At 38.9% G+C, this 24951-nt stretch overlaps 1 protein-coding gene across 2 annotated transcripts in view; it reads left to right on the top strand.

Moving 5' to 3' along the window:
• The window catches only part of LOC110310735 (UDP-glycosyltransferase 3A1), a 30125-nt gene extending 6829 nt beyond the window's left edge, over window positions 1–23296 (top strand). For both annotated transcript variants that reach the window (XM_085831435.1, XM_085831436.1), the window contains exons 3-7: window positions 6076–6190; window positions 13704–14238; window positions 18140–18371; window positions 19408–19627; window positions 22628–23296. In XM_085831435.1, the coding sequence (XP_085687561.1) occupies window positions 6076–6190; window positions 13704–14238; window positions 18140–18371; window positions 19408–19627; window positions 22628–22904 (1379 nt within the window). In that variant the 3' untranslated portion in view covers window positions 22905–23296. The remainder of the gene's footprint in view (window positions 1–6075; window positions 6191–13703; window positions 14239–18139; window positions 18372–19407; window positions 19628–22627) is intronic.
• Window positions 23297–24951: the final 1655 nt, after the last annotated feature.

Below are 24951 nucleotides of genomic sequence, written 5' to 3'. Positions count from 1 at the left end.
TCACTGGAGCTCAGCTTCATTGCCACAGTTGTTCTCAAATTAGGGGAGTGCTCTTGTCTTAGCATCTCAACTTTAGGGATTAGAGGCACAAATCACCATTCACACCCAACTCAGAGGTTCTTTCAAAATTCATGAGCTCTGGACACTTTAGATGCAATAATGAGTTATTCTTTCTTCTTATATTTTAGTAGGATTTGAGTATATTTATGAATGCAGAAATAACATTATAAGATTATTTTTCCTCACCTTAAATTGAACCTCTGCATTGACCATTTAAACATTAATTAGCTGTTTTGGTCACTTTCATTCTGTGATTATTCAGCCTGAAAAACTATATAATGTATTGTGAAGGATTAAATGTTTCTTGGGTTTATACATAATTGCAAGTATTGGATTAGTGCCAGAAGGAGGGTTTAATGGTTGGAAGTTATAATTCTTTTTCTTCCTATAACAAGTATTCTTAGACTCATTGTAAATTAACTCTCTACCTTTCTTTCTATCTATCTATCTATCTATCTATCTATCTATCTATCTATCTATCTATCTTTCTATCTATCTATCATCTATCTGATTTGACAAAGAGTCTCAGGTATCCCAGAATGGCTTCAAAATTGCTTTGTAGTAAATAATACCATTGATTTTTCTTGTCTTTCTTCTTCTACTTCCGGTTCTCTGGCATTATATGTATGTGCCAAAAATGTTGATTCTCAGCATCCAATGTAAGACTTTGTATTCACTTGCCAGTAACTTTACCAACTGAGCAACTTATCAGTTCCTGTTTATCTCACTTCCTATAAAGCATGTATCTCAAGTAAATGTTCTTGTTTTGGTGAATCCAATAACACCACTGATCCTTAGTGATTTGATACAAATATTCATGCCAGGACATGTCTGTATAAGTTCTGGATTACCCAACAACCTTTATCCCTTCTAGCAGGCTGCTTCTTATTTGTAGTGAAGACTTGGTAAAATAGAAACAAAAGACACAGAGAGAAATGTGATGAAGTCCCGAATTCAGAGTTCATTTTCCAGATTAGAATGCAGGCCTTCCTTTCTCTAACACCACTGTTCACTTCAGTCCAGAGGAACTAATTGTATAGCAGTTTTATTCAGTATGTAAGGTGAAGTTGATTCACTAATATTGGGTCTAAGAAAATTAAAATATGTTTTTATCTTTACGTATCAGAATTCACAGACATGGGGAAACACACACACAAACAGAGAGAGAGAGATAGATACAGAGAGAGGGAGAGAGAGAGAGAGAGAGAGAGAGAGAGAGAGAGAGAGAGAGAGAGAGAGAGAGAGAGAAGAAGAAGAAGAAGAAGAAGAAGAAGAAGAAGAAGAAGAAGAAGAAGAAGAAGAAGAAGAAGAAGAAGAAGAAGTCACAATTACAATGTGAAGTATCTCCTGGCATTCTTCTGTGTTGAAAATATCAATAACTTAATCAAGGATAAGGGCATAGAGAGGGGTCATGTGTACACTCTGGATATCATTCCACTTGACTGTTTCTGTAGCTCACCACGAAATGGGCAGTTTGGACTGACCTGTTCTAGGAAATCTCATTTCCAGACTTTCTCACACAGAGCAATATGTTCTCTCATGTATCACTCTGTCCTTGCTGGTTTAGCCTGCAAATTCCTGCCAGCTGTCTTTTCCTTCCTAAAACCTGAATTCATTCTTCTCACTCAGGATGATTGCCTGAGTGGATCTGAATACTTCCTCCATGACGTGGATTCTGAAAACTAAGTCCAATGGGTACCAAGTGTCCTGTGCCTCCTAATGAACAATGTGTGAAGAACATTTCACACAGACAGTGTTTCTAGTTTGGGTTTTAGTCATGTAAAATGCAAAGCAGACCTGTCTATTATTTCCTTTTGCAAAGTATTTTACTGGGTTTATTTTCTTTAAATAATAAACTGCATTTATTGGTGGTCAACATATAATATTACTATGTTAGTTTGTATCTACTGGACTTTGCATGAATGGGATAAATAATTAGATGGTCTTTTTGTTATTATGTAAACATTCATTCATGTTTGTGAATAGTTCTTGGTATTTCTTAGTCATATCCTATTGTGTACATGGTCATGGTTAACTTATTTAGTTTCTTATAGATAGAGTTCAGGCTATGTATAGTTTTGTGTTGTTAAAAAATAATCCACAACCTGGGAGTGGTATGAGAAGATAAATGAATTGCTGGGAGGCTCCAGAGACCAGGTTTCCATCCAGGCATGATCTGTTTGTGTTCTGCCAAACAACTGATTGAGTAGCAAGCCTAACAACTTACTACATGCTGATAAAAGCTTGTGTTTATTTTAGGAATTTTTTTTAAAGACAAGAGTCTGTTAGGTAGCTTGCTATTTAATCCAGGTTGGCCTGGAACTCAAAGATATCCACTTGCCTGTCTGCCTCTGAGTGCCAGTGTTAAAGGCCTGTATCCCCATTCTGGGCTTATACTTTGGAGAACTAATAGATATAAACATCACTAAGAATTTCACTGATTAAAGTGAGTCGGAGTGGTCAGGGCAGAACACTGATCAGTACTCTAGGGGCTTTGGGGCTAATCCCCAATTGTACCTTCCCCTAACAAGCCCCAAGTAAGCAAGCTTCCGAAAACTATAGGATTAAGTAAATTAACCAATGGTTATAGACATACTATTCCAGATATACTGATGTATCACATTTGTTTTATTAATTTTCTCAGCCTTTAGAAAAATAAAACTGAGAGATGTTTTCTGAGTAAAAAAGAAATCCACTATGAATGTTTTGTATACATACACACACACACACACATGCACACGCACACACACACACACACACACACTCTCTCTCTCTCTCATCTATATACCTCTGTCTAAAATGTTTTTCTCTAGGGTCGTAGCTAGGTCTTTCTGTAGGTCTTTCTGTACAATTTCATCCACATGTATAATGCATTCTGATCACACTGCCACACTTATTACTCTATCCTCTCTACCTCTTGACTATTTCCCTTCCTTTTTGCAATTATCTGCCAAGTCTGTATTAGTGTGTGCATGTGTCTATGTGTGTGTCTCTGTGTGTTTGTGTGTGTGTGTGTGTGTGTGAGAGAGAGAGAGAGAGAGAGAGAGAGAGAGAGAGAGAGAGAGAGAGAGAGAGAGGAAGAGACAGAGACAGACAAAGATAGAGCGATAGAGATATAAACAACTGTATTTAACTAATGTAACAACTTGCACAGGCCTGGGAATAGGACTATCCATTGGAGTTTAGGAAGCTCACTAGTGGTCAAACCACTGATGACAATGACTGCCCCCCGCCCCCCTCAGTATCCATGGACCGTCTGCAGTAGTTTCCCAAGAAGGGCAGAATTGCATGAGCCATTCCTTATCCTGTCTGGCAGTCAGGTCCAGTGTAGGCAATCACAGCTGTAATGAGGTCACAGCCATTGCATGTTCAGAAGATTGTGTTTTGCGACCCATTTTCCCTCCAACCAGCTCCATCTGATTTTCCTCCTCTCTTCTGCTGTGTTCCCTGATCCCCTGAGAGAGTGTAGATAGAGCCAGGCACTCGATGTTTTTATAATGTCAATCAGACATGGTTCTCTGCGTTTATTGCAGTTGGCTACACAAAGAAATTCTCTAATGGCTGAGAGCAAAACTTATAATCCATTGGTATAAACAAAAGTATGTATAAGGTGGGTTAAAAAACATATCCATTTAGTTAAAGAAAGTAGCAATTTCTTCCAAACAAAATATGGCCCTCCTAGGCATAGGCTTTTGAAGAAATTTACAGTGCTTGGTACTGTTTTTCCCCCCTGTACAACAGGCTTTAAATCCAGTCAGAAGATAGAAGATCACCTTTATAACACTGGGCATGTTTTCCCTGTTGGTCACTATTGTAACATAGGAGGCCCATCATCTATGTAAAAGTATTGATGAATTTTGCCCCCTAGTGTCCTGTGTAGCACCTTTCAGTCAGAAGGGAGGAAGCTCCATGTTCAGTTCCAGTTTGAGTTTGCTCTGCCTTTGTAACCAAAGTCTGTGGTGACCTCAGCTATGTGATCTAGTTCTGCTGGGCAATCAAGAGCAATGGCAGCAGCCTATGCTTTCTTGAGGGCTTCATTGGCCTCCAGATCAACAACTCCTAGGAATGTGTCCCATGCTAGCACTGGGGCTTTTTGTTTGATTGCTCTTGACTTCTGAGATCAGCATTATCCAAGTATGCATGACACCTCTATTTAAACAATTAAAAAGGTGTTTTATGATTGGTTTTGACAGTAAATTTGTTTACTGACTGTGTGTATGTGTGTGTGCATGCTTATGTGTGGAGATCAAGGGACAGCCTGCAGGAGTTTCCAGTATCTGAATCCCAGGGATCAAACTCAGGCCACCAGCCTTGGAAGTGAGTACCTTAATCTGCTGAGCCATCTCAGTGGCCCTTAGAGATTTTCTTTTCTTCTTTTAAAATTAGCTTCTAAACTAGTGGATTTCCACATGTCTCCTGTATAATCTTCAGTTTTGTTTAGCTGTCCCCCACCTCTCTCCTAATCTATTTTTGGTTGTTGGTTTATTTCCATTGACAATAGTGGGTGTCTTTCTAAGTTTCTTATATTTACAACTTTCCCCAGAGAGACCCAACCAACATCACCAAAAAGAATTGCCACATTCATGGAAATTTTGAGAGTTTTTTCCCTCCCATGGAACATTTTAATAGCATTAAAAAATATGCAGACATGTAATCAATAGGGATAGAAAGGACATTTTTCCAGAATTCTCAGTGATTGATGTCTGTGTTGTGTGGGCATAAACATACAATTGGATTTATTCACCTGTATATTGTGTTGTGTAGGAAATCCATCCTAACAGTTTATTATGAACACTGCCTGGCAGATGAGCATATTAGAGGCTTTCCACTGAGGTGAGTCAGCCACAGTTGGTGCTAGAATCTCCAATTATGACTGAGTCTGAGACACCAAGTTAGGTTGGGACTGTGTCACATGAGCCATGAACAACGAAAGGAGGTTCCCAACCCTATAGTCTGTCTTCAAACGCAAATGATTGAAACTCTCTCGTTAGGATCACTCGAGGATTCTGGTTTTGGCCTACTTATTTTGACTTGAAATTCTCATCAATATCAAGAGAGGATGAATTGAGTTGTTTTTATTTTTTTCTAATGTAAGATGACATATATAGCTTGAAATTGTCAGAAGTGAAATTTCATAGTGGACTCATATTGTTCATTGTGAATGTGTAATAAAGGAAGAGCCAGACTGACCAGCTGGGTTATGGCAGACTTCCTTCCTCCCTCCCTCCCTCCCTCCCTCCCTCCCTCCCTCCCTCCCTCCCTTCCTTCCTTCCTTCCTTCCTTCCTTCCTTCCTTCCTCCCTTCCTTCCTTTCATTTTTCTTTTTGACTTAGCATCTTGACTGAAGGTAGAACTTATGTATTTACACAAACAAACAAACAAACGAACAAACAAACAAAGGTAAAACCTCTTCGTATTGGCACGTACTTGTAATCCAAGTGCTTCTTGGAACCTTCAAGAAGTAGGTTTGTGAGTTGAAAGTCAATCAAAAGATAGAATATGACTATCACAAAACAAACAAACAACAAACAAACCAACCACCATCATGAAATGAATATCAGTTAAAAGGCAAATAAGCATAACAGCACTTCACATATTTCATTTTAATATTTCTTTGAAACACAGAGAACTGCAATCAAACTGACTTGTAATTAACGAAAAACTCTAACTCACTAAGGTCACAAGGTTGATGAATTACATACTTTTAGAATGTTTACTTCTGTGTTTTTTTTACCTGTAAAGTGAAAAAAAATGGTAGCAATGTCTTTACATGAAAGGCATTATTAGAATATTTCATTATGTAGACTGTTTAAAAATTTTTGAATTATTGTAAAGTATCAATAAATATGATGAGAATACAGAATAGAGTAGATTAAAAGAAATACAAGTCCACTTAAAAACAAAAATCAAATTTCCACAAAGAGGAGACATTAATTGAATTAACTATATTTATCATAATAGTAATGTGTGGTATATTGTGATAAATTTAGATTTTACTCAGTTCATGTTTTCTTAGATTTTAGAAAGGAAAACTCATCATACCAGGTTATTAGTTGGCGTCTACCTGAAGATCAGCAAAAGACACTTGATAATAGATGGCATCGGCTTATAGAAGAATATGCTTATGGAAGGTAATTTGTTCTAATTCTTTGAACCAAAGTATTGCTAATCTAACTTACAAATTGGTAGAGGTTGGATGCATGATGCTTTGAGTGAGCTTAAGGGAAAGGATGACTTGGTGAGCTGATGGATCTAGGGATGGATATGTTTGGATTGTGCATGGTATTTGACTCATAGCTAGATAAACAATGGGCTGGAGTAATTCTCTAGAACATGGGAACTGTGCCTTTAGGCCTTATTATTATAAGTTACTTGCCAACAAGTTTTCTGTCATCTGTGCCAGTACTGTCACTTCAAGTTCTCAACTCAGGGAAAGGAGAGCCACCTTCTTCAATGTACTTTGTCACCTTCTTATGTAAATTCACTAATAGAGGTAATGCCTGCAAAACCTACTTTAATAAGAATTCATAGACGCTTCAACCTCTCTCCTAGCCCAGTCACCAAATATAGGGAAGAAAGATGGTTAATAGAAGTAGTTCTTTGGAGCAATTCCAGACACAAATCAGTAGCAGCAGCTTGACCCACAAGAAACCTCGAGGCTCTGAGGAATCAGCATGAGTCCTAGGAGGTGGCAGGCAGCAGAGATGAGATGTTCTTTGGCATGTTTCTCTCTATGAAGTTATGACAAGTGGAGATCAGAGAAAACCAGCAAAGCATTGCTGAGTGAACCAACACAAGAGCATCCTCGCATGTCTGTGGGGTTATATTTATATTCTTTCTAAGCATCATGCGCCCTCTCAAGTGTCTGCTCCAGCAAAGCATTGCATGCCCTCTCATATGTCTGCTTCAGCAAAACATGCTCTTACAGAACTGCTTCAAGGAAAACATCATGTCACACAACTGAGTTGATAGAGAAACCAGAAATGTCCACTTTCAACTCCCATGTACATGAGTGTGTTATTCTTTGTTTTTTTCCTATTAAACTTCCCGAAAAGCTTTCTTTTTATCTTCCCTTTTATTGAAAGTAAATTTTTTTTCTCACATAATATATTCTGATTACAGTTTCCCCTCCTTCTGCTTCTTCCAATACCTCCCTACTAGATATAGTACCTTTCTGTATCTCATTAAAACACAAACAGGTTTCTCAGGGATAATAATAAAATATAACAAAATAAAATATAATAAGATAAAACCAAAACTATTACATCAGAATTGGATAAGATAAACAACCAAAAGGAAAAGAGCCTAAGAAAATGCACAAGATTCAAAAGCTTTCACACTCAGAAATCCCATAAAAGTACGAGACTAACATATATACGTATATGTGTACATATAAATATATATGTGTATATATATGTATATATGTATGTATATATGTATATATATATGTATATATATGTGTGTGTGTGTATGTATGTATGTATGTATGTATACATATGACCTGATGCAGACCCTGTCCATGCTGCCTCAGTCTCTCTGAGTTCATATGAGTTTTGCTTATGTTTAGATGGCTTTGATTTCTTGTTGTTCTGCATACCCTTTGGTTCTTACACTCTGCTTCCTCTTCTTCAGTGTTCCCTGAGCCCTGAAAGAATGGAGAGTTTTGATGCAAACTTTCCATTCTGGGCTAAGTGCTGCATAGTCCCTGGCTGTGGGTCTGTTCCTATCTGCTGCAAGAGGAAGCTTTCTTATAATGAATGAGCAAGGTGACGATCTAGATCTATGAGTATAGCAGAATGTCATCAGGAGTCAAAATACTGCTGCTTTTGTTTTGCTTTTTTTTTTTAGACCAATAGTATTGGGCTTACCTTAGGTCTCTGGGATATATAGTCACCCCTTAAAAAAGAGTCACCTACTCTTTGTCATCCAAACAGTGCTGTATATGGGTTTTATCTAGTGGAGTGGGACTAAAGTCAGTTATTGGTTGGTTACTCACACAAGCTATGTACTACAATTTTCCTAGCATATTTTGCAGGCAGGACAACATTGTAAATCAATGGATTTGTGGCTGGCTCATGTTTACATTTCTCATTTGGTAGTGTGTAGTGTATATTTTGGCACCAAAAATGCTTGAACTCTGTATAGACTCTGTATCGTCAACAGATCAATTTCTCCATGTTCAGTGAGTTGTGTAGGTGCTTTCTTCAGCAGTGGAGCCTTGCTGTCAGTTTGTGGAGAGCATCCTATAGTTTTGGCAACTGCCTGGACTGTTTGGGAATTTCCATGGGACCCCTTTGGCTAACAAATCATTTAGATGTAACGCAGTTATGGTACTGGAAGCTCATTGTGTGAAAAGAGATGGCCAGTCAGTACTCCGTCTAACACATTATTTGGCAAGTTTAATTAGATTACACACACACACACACACACACACATAACATATATATACATATATATATGTATATATATATATTAGAAAGAGTGTACTGTATTAGGTTCACATGATACCCCTCAATTCTCCTTAATAGTAGCTGTGTCTCTCTGTATTCCCTCCCTCATCACTCTCTCCTCCTGACTTGATCCTGTTCCAGCCTCCCACTTCCACACAGAACTATCTATTCTATTTTTCTTTCCTTAAGGAGATCTATTGGTGCCCTTACTCTATTTGTCCCTTATTCTATACCTAACCTCTGTGGTTCTACGGATTGCAATTTGGTTATCATTGAATTTACAACCAATAGCCACAGGTAAGTTTAAATCCTTTCAATGACCAGGTGATACAGCTGAGCCTGAGGCTTAGTTCTTAGTTCTTAAATGGGGTGTACGGAACCTCTTTTTGTCTTCCACAAGCATGGCATGTACAGATGTATCTTTTAGTTAATTCCATTGATCTCACTCTCTTCTCCAGTTTTGAAAATTTGACATAACAATCAAGGTGGTACTTATAGATAATTCTTTATGGAAAGTGTTCTCACTCACAGACATTTAAAAACATATTTCTTTTATCATATTATTGAAAGAAGAGTCAAATTGCACCTTTGTCTAATTGGGTTATTATTTATACATATTTAAACATATATATTGTGGATTCTTTCAAGCCTGGACTCTTTAGGGGTGGTTCAAATTGGGTTATTATTTATACACATTTCACCCCACCCCCACTTATTTATACACATTTAAAACACACACACAAACATACACAATCACACATACACACACACACACACACACACACACGGTCTTCTTTTCAAGCCTGATCTCTTGAAAGGTGGTTCAAATTATAAGTGCAGTAGAGTCAAGTTGCTGTGAACAGAAACTTCTTGGAATTTTTACAATTGATTGCCTTTAAAGGGATTTAACCTTCTATTTTAAAGAATTATATACTACACATACTACATTTCATTTGGCAATTATTACATAAAAATTAAAATGCAATACTAGCAATAATTTTAGAGAATTATGCCTTGTATTGCCCTACACTCTATTATTATGACAGAATAACTGAATTTAGGTGACTTTATACTGAAAAGAATTTTATTTGGCACACAGTTGTGGAAGTTTGGGCCCATGGCATCAACAACAGTCAGCTTGGGTGATGGCATCATGATAGACAATGTTGAAACCAAGTGTTCCTGGAAGGGTAAAGAGCAGAGAAAGAACAGAAGTATGTTTCCGTAGTGCCAACTACAGGCACCAACTCAAAGTCCAATGAGGACTACTTTAACCATACAGGAGGCCAGCTTTGAATGATCTCCTACTAAGGTGCCCTCTTAAAGGTCCTGCTACCTCTACACAGTTGTATTGAGCCCCAAATCTCTGGCAGATGAACCCTTGAAGACAAAGAACAGCTGCTGTGATTTAAAGTTGAGTATGAAAGGGAGTGAAGATGCTTCTGGGCTCACATCTTGTGGGTCTTTTGATATATGTTGATGTGGTACATTGCGGCATTGTACTATGGTGCTTATCTGTCTGAGAAGCATTGACGAGAAAGAGTATCTGGAACGGGGCTACAGATAGGAGTCATCAGTAGGATCAATATCACAATCTTCAGTGAAAATTTGAGCCAATAAGAGTTAGACATTCTAATAGTAAGCTTCCAGTCACACATATTTTACATTAAAATTTTAAGTTAGCATGCAAAGTAATAGGTTTTGATTTGTGCGTGTGTGATTATTCTTTGTGGTATCTTGCCCTCTTCCTCCCCAGCTCTCTTTCATGACACCTGCATCTCTCTTGATATCCCCCCCCCAGTGTTCTATCATTGCTTCCTTTCTAATTCCATGATCAAAAAATGAAAACAACAACAACAACAACACACACACACACATGTTTATATTTAGGTTTCACATACAAAAGACAAAAATCATTAGGTTTATATATTGTTTTTTTAATTGCTTAAGTTTTAGGCAGAAAGCTGAAACATGTTCAGCCTAGTTCCAATATTATCATTGGAATGAATGTTCTCTTTATGGAACAAAACATCCAAGCTAAGATACAGAGGATTAAAGGAAATAACTTTATCAGTGAGGACTTTATTAGCTGTATTTATGCTGTTTACACAGAATGCCAGGGGAACAATACTATGACTCAAAAACTGATTATATAACATGAGTTAAATATCATTATACACCTGCATTTGGTGACTGATGCTCCAAGATCTACTACAATCAATGATGACTTCCAAGACAGAAGAAATCAAACTCATATTGATGATGAATGGGAATTAAATCCTTAGAGGAAATCTTATGGAAGTGGGTGCATTTTAGGAAGCAGAAATACCTACACCAGAATGATTAAAGCTGAAGGTTTTGTTGAACAGCTGTAATTCAGATGGAAGGCTGATGCTACATGGTCACCTAGAATTCTCTGTCTTTGTCTCTCTCTGTGTCTCTTTCTCTGTGTCTCTGTCTCTCTCTGTGTCTCTTTCTCTGTGTCTCTGACTCTGTGTGTGTGTCTCTCTCTCTCTTTCTCTCATAAGAAAAGATTACTAAGAAGTAAAGAAATATTTCCATGTAGGAGGGAGGGTCCTGGAAATGACTTTCTTTTCTTTTCTTTTTAATTGGGTATTTTCTTTATTTACATTTCAAATGTTATCTCCTTCCCCAGTTTCCCTACCTCTCAGAAACATTCTATCACATCCTCCCTCACCCTGCTTCTATGAGGGTGTTCATCCACCCACATACCCACTGCCATCTCCCTGCCCTCGATTCCCTTATACTGGAGCATCTATCCAGCCTTCATAAGACCAAGGACCTCTCCTCCCATTGATGCCTGTCAAGGCCATCCTCTGCTCCATATGCAGCTGGAGCCATGTGTACTCCTTTGTTGATGGCTTAGTCCCTTGGAGTTCTGGGGGATCTGGTTGGTTGATATTGTTGTTCTTCCTATTGGGTTGCAAACCTATTCGACTTTTTCAGTCCCTTCTCTAACTCCTCTATTGGGGACCCGACACTCAGTTCAATAGTTGGTTGTGAACATTTGCCTCTGTATTTGTAAGGCTCTGGCAGGGACTCTCAGGAGACAGCCATATCAGGCTCCTTTCAGCATGCACTTCTTGGCATCCATAATGATGTCTGGGTTTAGTAACTGTATATGGGATGAATACCCAGGTGGGACAGTCTCTGGGTGGCCTTTCCTTTGGCTCTACACTTTATGTCTATATTTGCTCCAGTGAGTATTTTGTTCTACTTCTGAGAAGGACCAAAGCATCCGCACTTTGGTCTTCCTTCTTATTGAGCTTCATGTGCTCTGTGAATTGTATCCTGGTTATTTGGAGCTTTTGGGTTCATTCTACTTATTAGTGAGTGTATACCATATGTGTTCTCTTGCAATCAGGTGTTGGAAACAAAATAAAAAAGGGGGGGGGCCCTGTGGCCCTGGGGAAGAATGGAAGGAAAAAGATGCCCGCACCCCGCCAGAGTTTCCCTATTCTCTGGTCAGTCAGGTGTGGGGAGGCTACTATCTACCCTATCCACTCATCCCTGGGTGGGCATTCCTCTATCCCACTCATCAGGGAGTGGTCAAGGGGCAGCCCTGCCTGGGGACCCCTGCCCCTGGATCTACTTGGCTAAAGCCACCAGGGTTGTGGGAGACAGGGAAGAGGGAAGAAGTTCCCAACACTGACCAGAGTGCGCAGCGGAACTTGAAGGAGCAGAACAGAGACTCTATGGTTTAAGAGCTTTATTGTCGAAATGCAGGGGAAAGAGAGAAAGTAGAAAGGAGGAAGAAAGAGAGAGAAAGAGAGAGAAGAGGAGAGGAGAAAACAAGAGAAGAGAAGAGAAGAGAAGAGAGGAAAGAAGAAGACAAAGAGAAAGGGAAGAGGAGAGAGAAGTGAGAGAAGAGAGAGGACAAAGGAACAAGAGAGCAAGGTGCAGGCTGAGCACCCCTTTTTATGGTCGTCACTGTTGCTAGGTAACTGGGGAGGAGTTTAGCCTGAAGGTCAGAAGCTTGGGCCATTGCTTATGTGACTACTAACCATGCTTCTCTTGTGGGGGCTGTGGGAGGTGGTACTTAGGCAGGGGCTGGAATTCCAGGAGCATGAGGGAACGCCTACCATGTAATGAAGGCGAATTATGACCATCGGGGTTCAGACTTCAGCTCGACTGGAGACCAGCCTGCAATCACAATCACGTTACCTCACTCAGGATGATATTTTTTAGTTCTATCCATTTGCTTAAGAATTTCATGAATTCATCATTTTAATAGCTGAGTAATACTCCATTGTGTAAATGTACCACATTTTCTGTATCCATTCCTCTGATGTAGGACATCTGAATTCTTTCCAGATCCTGGCAATTATAAATAATGATACTGTGAACATATTGGAGCATGTATCCTTATTACATGTTCAAGCATCTTTTGGATATATGACCAGGAATGGTATAGCTGGGTCCTCAGGTAGAGCTATGTCCAATCTTCTGAGGAACTTCCAAACTGATTTCCAGAGTGGTTGTACCAGCTTGCAATCTCATCAGCAATGGAAGAATGTGGAAATGACTTTCTTTGTGTCTGCTTGCTTTTAATTAAAAACCATATTTTGTGAAAAGCAATATGGTTTCCATAGAAACTAAAACTAATGATTTTCTATCTTTAAACAGAATAAAAGAAAAAAGTCAGGCTACAGAGCCTCTTTCCTTAAAATATATTAGAAATCATTTTTCTCTAAGTGAGTCACAATTTTATTTAGCCTGGTACTGCTGGCCTCAAAGTCACAATCCTAAGCCTACCTTAAACTCTTGATCCTCCTGTCTCCATTCCCAGAGTGCTGTAATTATAGGCTTGTATTTGTCTAGTTGCAGAATATTTTCTTTTCTGTTTTTAAATTGTTATTATTTAAATGCATTTTATATAACAAACATATTAATAATATTAAATGTTTTGAGACTCAAATAATACATAAGAAATTTGTTCAACTTTTATATTCATATCCTTTCATATCTTAAAAATATCATTAGTGAATATTTACCAATATCCATAACTGAGGATACTATATCTAATGTTGAATGCTAAATTGTATAAAAACATAGAAAACATTCTTTAGGAATTAAGCATAACATCGTTCCAAATAGTGTGAAAAAGCTTCTCAAAATATGTTATGATTTATTTATTTATTTATTTATTTATTTATTTATTTATTTATTGCAGGTCCAAATATCACACCCTACTAAAGATTCATCAAAACTTTGGGGACTTATGCAGTCACTTATTAAGCAGAAAGGACATCATGGAGTTATTACAAAAGGAGAACTTTGACCTAGTACTTCTTGATTCAATGGATATCTGTTCTTTCCTGATTGTTGAAAAGCTTGGGAAACAATTTGTGTCCTTTCTTCCCTTTCAATTTAGCTATATGGACTTTGGGTTACCAAACGCCCCCTTGTCCTATGCTCCAGTGTATGGTTCTGGTCTAACTGACCAAATGGACTTTTGGGGCCGAGTGAAGAACTTTCTGATGTTCTTTCATTTCTCCAAGAAGCGAAGGGACATCTTTTCTCAATATGGCAATACTGTCCAGGAGCATTTTGCGGAAGGCTCTCGACCAGTGTTGTCTGACCTTCTACTGAAAGCTGAGCTGTTGTTTGTCAACTCTGACTTTGCCTTGGATTTTGCTCGTCCCCTGTTTCCCAACACAGTCTATGTGGGAGGTTTACTGGACAAACCTGTTCAGCCCATATCCCAAGTAAGTGACACATTAGCTCTCACTTTATATTTCATTCATAGACCTTCAGTACGCAGGTGGAGGCTGTCACTTGTCAGAGATGTCCTGAAAGGAAGTGCCTCAAGGTAAGGGAGATATTTGCAGCCTACACTTTTAGGGCTGTGTAAGTACAGTGTCAGAATGCCCCGTGCTGATATTGAAGACCTGGTTATATGGTACGAGGTATGAGTTGGTTTTGTCCCTCTTTTGGTAGAATGACTCTTTTAGTTAGTGTTGATATTTCCAATTGAATTTTGATTACACACACTCACACAGATTAAATGCAGCAAATGTCTGTACATTTTGTATTTGTTACAGAGCCACACTTTTCATGATGAAACATATACCTCTTTCAGAAGGCATGTATCTAGATAGCAGGAGTGGCATCAAGAACTGTGTCTGTTATTCTGTGTCCCTAGTCTATTGAGCCCTTTATACTTTATTCAGCTATTGTAAACCATTAAAGTTGCCATCTAGTTTGCATAATCAATGCAGGCTCAAAATCACTACCACTGAAAAATTAAAAGTACAGAGAGCTTATAAATTTTGATTGGTTGTTACCTGTCACTATAGTATTGTTGTTTTGTAGAAATTATCTTCTATAATTCCCTGTCCCTTGCTGGGAGGAATGACCCCCTGAGTTTTTATACAGTGGTGGCCGAGATGTTGAAATGATGAAGGTGATATTTCTCCTATTTTCATCTAAATGCAGAGAGAGTACAGGTTTCTTCTGGTTCTACTGGGTGCCAGAGTCCCTACTTTTCCTTGCACTGAGTGAGAAGAAGGGTTTGGGGAGTGATCACTGAATGATATATATATATATATTTTCATTGCTGGAAGGAGTTATCAACTATGAGTTTTGGATAAAATCTTCCGAAAACTCAAATTGGGGAATAGGGGTACAGTATGTAGATGTGAAAGAGAGACAGTCATCAGCTGGGTTTCCTGACTGTATCTTCAAGTAGCAGAAGATTCATCTACATTTAGAGATCTAGATGTGATTGACAGAGTCCTCACCTTCTAGACAGGTGAATCAGATACTGCCACACAGAGAGATGAAATAATTGTCAAAGAGAAGTGGGGAGAAGTGGTTTGAAGGGATGCCTGACAAAGCAGTATGGAGTTTACTCTGTAGGGTATTTGACCACATGTTTCTTTAAGAATCATGTTAGAAGCAAAATAGTTGTGGTCATTGATATAAGAAGTAGACTTTGTACTGAAACTTTCACAGAAGATAAAAGACTATATATAACTATTGGAAATTTTGTGTTTATCAAACTTTACAATTACATTATTTAAAATATATGAAACAGTTAATTTACAGAGATGATGTAAGACATATACCATATATACAAAAATATGAAATAAAAATATGAAGAAAATTAAAGAATTTAAAGAAGTAAGGACTTCAATTCTGCCATTATACAACGAGAAGACTATTCATATCCATTATCATCTTCATCAGCACTGTAAGCTAATCAGAACTATTAGAAATATATAGAGTATTCTTTAAATTTATTTTTAAAATCATTTTATATTTCTTGAGTTTTTGTCCTGCATATATGCCTGTGCATGAGACATAGCCTGGGTCCAGAAGAGACCAGAAGAGGGCACCAGATTCCCTGGAGCTAGAGTTACAGAGGGCTGTGACCTGCTATGTGGGTTCCTGGAAACTTAACTGTGGTCCTCTGTAGGAACACCAAGTTCTTTTAGAAACTGAGCCATCTCTCTAGCTCAAGGATCTTTTCCAGTAAGAACAGGGCACATATTCTTCTCTAATGCAGAAAACAATATCCTTGATTTTGTGCATTAGAACACAGTCAGATGAAATCAATCCCAGTAAATTTCAAAATCTTGAATTAATGCAAAATTTCATATCACAGTGGGATGATATAGAAATCAAAAATATATAAAAATAGACAACATGCTCTAAAACAGCCAATGAGACAAAGGGGGAAAATCAAGAGGAACATTTAAAAATACTGTATATCAAGGAGAAAGGGACAAAACACATTGGGATAATAAACTGCAATAAAAACAATTCTGGGCATCCTTTTTGGCTGTCATTATCTCTTTTGGTACACACAAGGCAATGGAGATTGATAATATAACCTTTCACTATATGGAAATAGATAATGAGGATAGAACTAAATAGCATACTCTTAGAAAGGAGAGGCTTAAAAATCACAGCAAAGATTATTGAAACAATGAATAGTAAAGAATTGGAATCAACAGAACAAAAGAGAACAGTATGCTGGCAAACTTCTAGAGTCATTGAGAAAATAAATAAGAAAGAACAACCAAATAATTAAATCCTAAAGTGAAAAAGTACCCATTAGTGTTTAAAACAATATAGATTCTAATGGAAGAACACAACATGATGTGTCATCAAATTAGGTGACCTACATGAATGGTCAAATTCCTATGGGTATCTGTTGACAAAACTGGCCTTGAAAGAGATAGAAAATCTGAAACTTGTGAGATTGCATTAGGTTGGAAAAGCCAAACAAAATCTTTCATCAAGAAAGTCTAATATAACATAGATTAACTGGCAAATTAGGTGAAACACTTAAAATCAATGGCAGTTCCTCTATAAATCCATGGCAGTTGTACAGGGAGCAATACTTCTCAACCCATTCTATGAGTCTATTATTGCTCTGTTACCAAAGACAAAAAGAAAACCAGATGAGAACGAAGCTGGTGAAGGAATCTTGTGTATTCTATTGTGTATTTGTAGCCTACTTATAAAATAATGCAAATGATATTAAAAAAAACATTTGGAGGGATCTCAAGTTTTTAAACATAGAACTACTCTTTTTTGTTTGTTTGTTTATTTGTTTTGTTTTGTTTTTATTTTTATTTTTTGTTGTTTTTTGAGACAGGGTTTCTCTGTGTAGCCAATACTGTCCTGGAACTCACTCTGTAGACCACGCTGGCCTCGAACTCAGAAATCCACTTGCCTCTGCCTCCCAAGTGCTGGGATTAAAGGTGTGCAGGACTACTGCCTGGCCATAGAACTACTCTTTTTAATTTTTTTTTTTTTTTTTTTTTTTTTTTTTTTTTTTTTTTTTTTTTTTAGAGACAGGGTTTTTCTGTATAGCCCTGGCAGTCCTGGAACTTACTTTGTAGACCGGGCTGGCTTCGAACTCAGAAATCTGCCTGCCTCTGCCTCCCGAGTGCTGGGATTAAAGGCATGCGCCACCACGCTCGGCTAGAACTACTTTTAACAATTAGGTTACTCCCAAGGTTATACTTTAAGCAACAGAAATTTGTCACTGAAATAAAATCTTGTGTATGTGCACATATATGTATATGTACATGTATGTAGACATATCTTGGTTGTCAGTTAAAGGCTGAGAACTCAGACACTTACAACATTAATATTGGGGGTTTGACATATGAAACTCTTTGAGCACCAACCAAAGTAACTCCATGGTATGATACAAAGACAGTGATTTCTTGGGCAACAGAGAACTCCCCAAAGCAATGTCCCCTCAAATCTATGTCTATGTGTGACTTTTTGGAGACCCATCACCATCACACTAAGTGACTGAGTTTGAGTTTTGTACCTAACAAAATAAGCTGATTTTTATTTTGTGACTCAAAATAAGCTGGGAAAATTTGGAAATAGACATTCATCAGTAAAACCACAGGCTACACATTTTATAAGCGTTCATAGTGAAGAGATGTCTGCTAATAAAAGCAGTAAGCATGAACACAGTATACATGACACATCTACACAGGGCCTATGGAAGGACTCTTATCTTATAGGACATGATCAACTGAAGCAAAGATTTATTCAATACCCAGCCTGCTTTCATGTCATGCTGCTTTGGACTTTACAAACCACCTCCTTTGCCTTCTTCCCTCTATGATTTTCTAGGACTTGGAGGATTTTATCTCTCAGTTTGGAGACTCAGGTTTTGTCCTTGTGGCCCTGGGCTCTATAGTGAGCATGATTCAGTCCAAGGAAATTATTAAGGAGATGAACAGTGCTTTTGCTCACCTCCCTCAAGGGGTGCTATGGACATGTAAGGATTCTCATTGGCCCAAAGATGTCAGTTTGGCCCCAAATGTGAAAATCATGGATTGGCTTCCACAGACTGACCTTCTGGGTAAGCTCCTCTTAGACCTGTTACTTTTCTTCCATTCACATGATGGATATCTGATGTCTGAACACTTGGGCTGGCAGATGAGAAAGCTACTGATAGGTAAAGATTTTTCCTCTAGGAGGCAGGCAATCACAGCTTCTGGAGAATAGCAGCTTTTTGGAGGAATAAGGCTGCACCCTAGACTGTCTATTGCAACAACGTCTTTAATTTTTTCCAACTCACATCGTTCTCACATCCCTAATATGATCAGTTACATTGCCTTGACGTAACAGTATCTAACATTGACTAGGATTAATCTAACACCATCTTGGACAATATGTGAACTATAACTACTTTCTGAGGCAGTTAGCACTATTTGTCACCACTAGTCTCACAATGTTGTGAGAACACTTCAGCTCTTTTAAGATACAAATATGAATGTAAGCATATAGACACATCTTGGTTGCCAGCTACAGGTTCAAAACTCAGACACTTAGATGAATGTTGGAGATTTGATAACATTGGGGAAATGCTGACTTTCCAGGGAACATGGGTAGATTTTGTGTGAGGTGTAGTTTGGGATAATTCATATATGATCATAAGAAGTATTTGATTGCTTTCAAGGTGGAACAATAGACAAGACCTATCTATATATCTAGAAGTGTCTGGCCTACCATCCCCTTTTGTAAGCTTCCTTGAGGCAGAGGAGATAGCACACAGAATATAAGCTTTATAAGAGTGCAGATATGGAAAGCAAGAGAAGGCAGAAGTAGGAAAGAGAAGAGAAAAGCATCAGTGGAAGGGTCAAGGATGAATAGGAGGACAGGAATCATGTCTGGCTTGTCACTCTCCTTGTAGCTGGGTGTCTTTGGATTGAAGTAAGGCATTTCTCTACAGAGGGAAGGTTAGACAAAATACCCAGAAACATTGCAAATACCAAAAACAAAACCAATAAGTCCATTTTCTGTAGCACATGGGTATTTCATGGGTTTACAGATTTACCTGGTATCTGATGCTTTCATAGTGAAATCTTGGACCATCTCTCTCTCTTTTGCAACAGCTCACCCTAGCATTCGTCTGTTTGTCACCCATGGGGGGATGAACAGTGTAATGGAGGCTGTCCATCATGGAGTACCGATGGTAGGGATTCCATTTTTTGGAGACCAACCTGAAAACATGGTCCGAGTAGAAGCAAAGAACCTTGGTGTTTCTATTCAGCTACAGACGCTCAAGGCAGAGTCATTTGCGCGCACCATGAAAGAAGTCATAGAAGACAAGAGGTAAGCAGCTCTCTGGGTTGTGGTCCTGTAGGCTAAATGCAGGCCTGACACAGGGATCTGTGTAGTCTGTTTTCTAGTGAATCCAGAATTTTGTGGTATGTGTTATAATATGTGTGGGAGCCTTGAAGGTCCTTCTTTTCCTTTGCTATTAATCCCAATTTTAAGTGTGGTGCTGAAAGATCCTTCTGCTTATGGTGGTATGATGGTTTCTTCTCTACAAGGTGTCATTATGACTTCTCATATTTTGGGTAACAATAGTAGAATTCCAGTTAAAACAGAAGAGGACATTTACATATAATTGTGGCTAATGTCCCTGAGAACTTTCTGACACTTTGATATCTATCTCTCCATCACCTGAATTGTTATTGTGTGTCGTACAGTAGCACATAGAGAGCACACAACATGAACAAGCAGTGTGAATCAGTTCTCTTCTGTCCCCAGGGCACAGGATAGGTCTGCTATAAAGGAAAATTTCACAAATCTAGCACAAGGAGGGCAGACAGGAGCTTGGAGATCCACAGAGCTCTTGCCAGTTCAGCACCGTGACTCAACAACCCAACAAGAATAATATTCATGTTTTAGTGTTCTTATGGCTTAAATCAGATATACATCTGTTCCATCTGTTCACAGCATTTAATTTACTTGTTTTCTCTCTGCCATAAGATGTAAAATGTGGTTTTTTAAAATTTTTATAAAGAGTGACCACTTCTCTTAACTCCCTGTCAGCCCTGCTCTCAGTTTCCAGCCCAGCCTTGTCAAAGGCTTTTTCTAATCAACTGTTCTTCCTTCAGTTCCCCTCTGCTTAAACAGTCTCTTCTCCCAGTTTTCCTAGTACTAGTAACTCCAAACTATAACAACGGTTCTAGGCTATCTACTCAGCTCTGCTTCTTCTGTCTCAACTGTCTCTTAACATAACATCTTCTACATCAACTGCCTTTTGCTCCAATTCACTTTCTCAGCCTCTTCTGGCTTTTTTTTTAAATATCCTATCCTGTTCTAGAAATGCAAGAGGCAACCAACACTAGGGTCAAGGGTCATAGGGTCAAGCATCTCTAACAGTTAAGAATTTGTTTTTACCATTAATTTATTCAGTCATTTATTTTACATTCTGATTGTAGTCCTTTTCTTCCAGTCCACATCTGACATAGCCCCTTCCCCCTCCCTAATTCCTTCTCCTCTGAAAAGGCGGTCTGGTCCCCTTATAAACCCACCCTGGTACATCAAGTCACTGCAGGACAGGCACATCCTCCCTGCTGAAGCCAGCTAAGGCAGACCAATTAGAGGAAGAGAGTCCACAAGCAGGAAACAGTCATGGACAGCCCCTCTCCAGTTGTTGGGGGATCAGTATGAAGACCAAGCCACACATCTGCTATGTATGTGTGTGGTGTAAGGCTAGCTCTAGCCCCTGCATACTCTTTGGTTAGTGACTCAGTCTCTGAGAGCCCCCAAGGTTCCATGTTTGTTGACTCTGTTTGTCTTCCTGTCAAGTCCCTATCCCCTCAAGGTCCCTCAAACCTTTCCCCAACTCTTCTACATGACCCATCAAGCTTGGTCTAATGTATGGCTATTGGTCTCTGCATCAGTTTCCATCAAGTTGTTTTGGTTCACTCTCATAGCCCTCTCTTCCTAGATGTCCCTACATCTGATCTCCCACACCTAGTTCCCTTCCCCATCCCTTTTCTCATCCAGTTCCCTCCTTCCAATGACTATTATATTTCTCCATCTAAATATTCTCCCTTCACATATTAGTTATGATCATTCTGTGTAGGTTTCTATTTTATATTGGACTTTTAAAATGATTTTTGTATCTGTTTTTGAAGTTTTTTGTTTATATGTAGTATATTTTAATGAAATCCACCTTACTCTCTCTTCCAACTCTCCCTAGGACTCCCTCAAACAGCACCCTCTCAACTTCCTTTTTCTTTTTAAAATCTTTGATTCCTAATTAATTAATTAATTAATTTACTCTTTAACCCATTGTGTTGAACTCTCCACATATACATGGGTTTGGTGGGGGCCATCTTCTGTGCCATGCAAACTTTTTTTTTTTGATTTTTAATATTTTTATTACATATTTTCCTCAATTACATTTCCAATGCTATCCCAAAAGTCCCCCATAGCGCCCCCCACTTCCCTACCCACCCATTCCCATTCTTTTGGCCCTGGCATTCCCCTATATTGGGGCATATAAAGTTTGCAAGTCCAATGGGCCTCTCTTTCCATTGATGGCCGACTAGGCCATCTTTCGATACATATGCAGCTAGAGACAAGAGCTCCGGGGTTCTGGTTAGTACATCATGTTGTTCCAACAATAGGGTTGCAGATCCCTTTAGCTCCTTGGGTACTTTCTCTAGCTTCTCCATTGGGAGCCCTGTGATACATCCAATAGCTGACTGTGAACATCCACTCCTGTGTTTGCTAGGCCCCGGCATCGTCTCACAAGAGACAGCTATATTTGGGTTCTTTCAGCAAAATCTTGCTAGTGTATGCAATGGTGTCAGCGTTTAGAAGCTGATTATGGGATGGATCCCTGGATACGGCAGTCTCTAAATGGTCCATCCTTTCATCACAGCTCTGAACTTTGTCTCTGTAACTCCTTCCCTGGGTGTTTTGTTCCCAATTCTAAGAAGGTGCACAGTGTCCAATAACACAATCACAAAAGAACTCACACAATATGTATTCACTGATAAGTGGATATTAGCCCAAAACTTAGGATACCCAAGATATAAGATACAATTTGCTAAACACATGAAACCTCAAGAAGAATGAAGACCAAAGTGTGGACACTGTGCACCATGCAAACTTTTTGATTGACTAATAATGGTGAGGGTTTGCCAACAGATTTTGTTTAGAGCTGAGCTATGCAAATACACTAGATGTATGTGTGTGGGTGGGGGGGGGAGGGAGAGATATGGGCTTATATGTATGTGTGTTTATGATATAAGATTTAAGTACTGGCACAGCAAATTGGTATCAGTCTCTCACTGTCTATTTTCACAGGTACAAGACTGCAGCAATGGCCTCCAAGGTTATCAGGCACTCCCACCCACTGACCCCTGCCCAGAGGCTTGTGGGCTGGATAGATCACATCTTGCAGACAGGGGGTGCAGCACATCTCAAGCCATATGCTTTCCAGCAGCCATGGCACCAGCAGTACATGCTGGATGTATTCTTCTTTCTGTTAGGACTCACACTGGGTACCTTGTGGCTTAGTGTAAAGGTTCTTGTTACTGTAACCAGGTATCTGAGTGGAGCAAGGAAGGTCAAGCAGGCATAATGCTAAAATGCTGGGCTTGGCTCTGGTGTGGGGATAGGAGGTCTGTGGCTCTTCAGAGGCCTTCCATAATTCAGTACATAGCAACTCTAGCATTCTCTGCCTCCATCTTCTACAGATGCATCTGAGTTGTTACCTCACACTTTTGGCCCCTTTGCTTCTTGTTTTCCTCTTGTGACCTTCATTCCTACTTAGATATAAACAACTTGCATCATGTGTTTCTCCTCTCACTCATTTATCCTAAACACACACTGCTTCAATAGGCTGTTTGCCCCATGGCTCCTCATGTTCTTCCTCTCTTTATCCCTTCTATCATTTGGGATTAACACCATATTTGTGCATTTTTTCTCTTGTTCTTCTTCTCTTTTACAATAAACACTCTTTAGAGCTCAGAACACCTGCTCTGCCTTACTCCTCTATTTCCCTCAGGCCTGGGCAGCAATAATTCTGTATTATATATGAATTTATCTAATAATGTGTGAAGCAGAAAAATATAATAATTATTGTTTGGTAAAATCAGCATAAAAATGATATGCAACTGAAATATTATAAGAAAATACTTTCTTTTTATTTTGTTTTCCTTTTTTGTTCTTTCATTTTTATATTATTAGATATTTTCTTTATTTACATTTCAAATGCTATCGCAAAAGTCAATAAAATTCTCACAAACAAAATCCAAGGACACATCAAAACAGTCATCCATCATGATCAAGTCAGCTTCATCCCAGGGATGCAGGGATGGTTCAATGTATGGAAATCTATCAACTTAATCCAAAATATAAAGAAACTCAAAGAAATAGACCATATGATCATCTCATTAGATGCGGAGAAAGCATTTGCAAAAATCCAAAATTCGTTCATGATAAAAGTCTTGGAAATATCAGGAATTCAAGGCCCATACCTAAACATAGTAAAATTAATATAGAGCAAACCAGCAGCCAACTTCAAAATAAATGGAGAGAAACTTGAAACAATCCCACTAAAATCAGGAACTAGGCAAGTCTGCCCACTCTCTCTCTCTCTACTTATTCCATATAGTGCTTGAAATCCTATCCAGAGTAACAAAGGATACCAAAGGGATAGAAATAGGAAAGTAAGAAGTCAAAATATCACTATTTGCTGGTGATATGATAGTATTCTTAAGTGACCCCCAAAATTCCACCAGAGAACTATGTTGTGTCCAACTCCACCAGCAAGGAAAACACAACCATCGGTTCTTCTTAATGCAGTTTACTCAGGCAGCTTCTCTCTTCAAATCCCCCATGCCTCGGGGTACAAGCATTTTTATCCACTCAAGCCACAACCACACCTCAACCAATCACCACAGGTCACATCACCTCACTAGGCAGGCTTGCTCAGCCAATCAGGGATTAAGGGCAAGCCATCCACCAAATATGGGCTTGTTTACTGCCTGGCACAGATTTCCATCTGGGCTGGCCAGGGAGTCCGGAATGGCTTCCCACAATTCCCCCTTTTATATTCTTTTGAAGCAAGCTCCATGGGTGAAGATAGAGATCTGATCCCCAGTGTGTAGAAATAGGGGCCATGTACAGGATTGACTCTTAGGCTCACAGGTTTTTACCCAGAGCAACCCTGACCTGCTCCCGTGCCATTTTTTCCTGGGGGAAGGACACTAAGACACTCAACCCTCATGCAATCAGACATACCTCCCAGAGATTGTCAAACAGCTTCCAGACTAACCTCTGTGCAGTGCACATCCATCTGCCACACTTGTAGAGGGAGCAATCCTCTAGGATTCACTCCATAAGAAGTCAGGTGTTGAAACTCAAGGCAACGTCCACAGGTAGTGACTACATCCCGAGCTTGTGCTCTAGAGATTCTAAATTTTCTCTGCAGAGTTTTAGCATTAACATGAAATTTAGAATGAAATTGTGAGGCTAACTCCATAGGGGATGCTAAAAATATGAACTTCATAAGAGTACAATTATCCACAATATCATTTCCCCTACTTAAGGATCCTGGAAGCCCATTATGGGCAATATATAATGGTTGGCATCTTTCCCACAGCAACTTCTGTAATTGTAAGGGC

The sequence above is a fragment of the Mus caroli genome, unplaced genomic scaffold, assembly GCF_978045245.1.
Source record: "Mus caroli unplaced genomic scaffold, Mus_caroli_1 scaffold_16, whole genome shotgun sequence".
Lineage (NCBI taxonomy): Eukaryota > Metazoa > Chordata > Mammalia > Rodentia > Muridae > Mus > Mus caroli.
The sequence above is the reverse complement of the archived record's forward strand: the minus strand, read 5'-3'. Positions and strand labels throughout refer to the sequence as shown.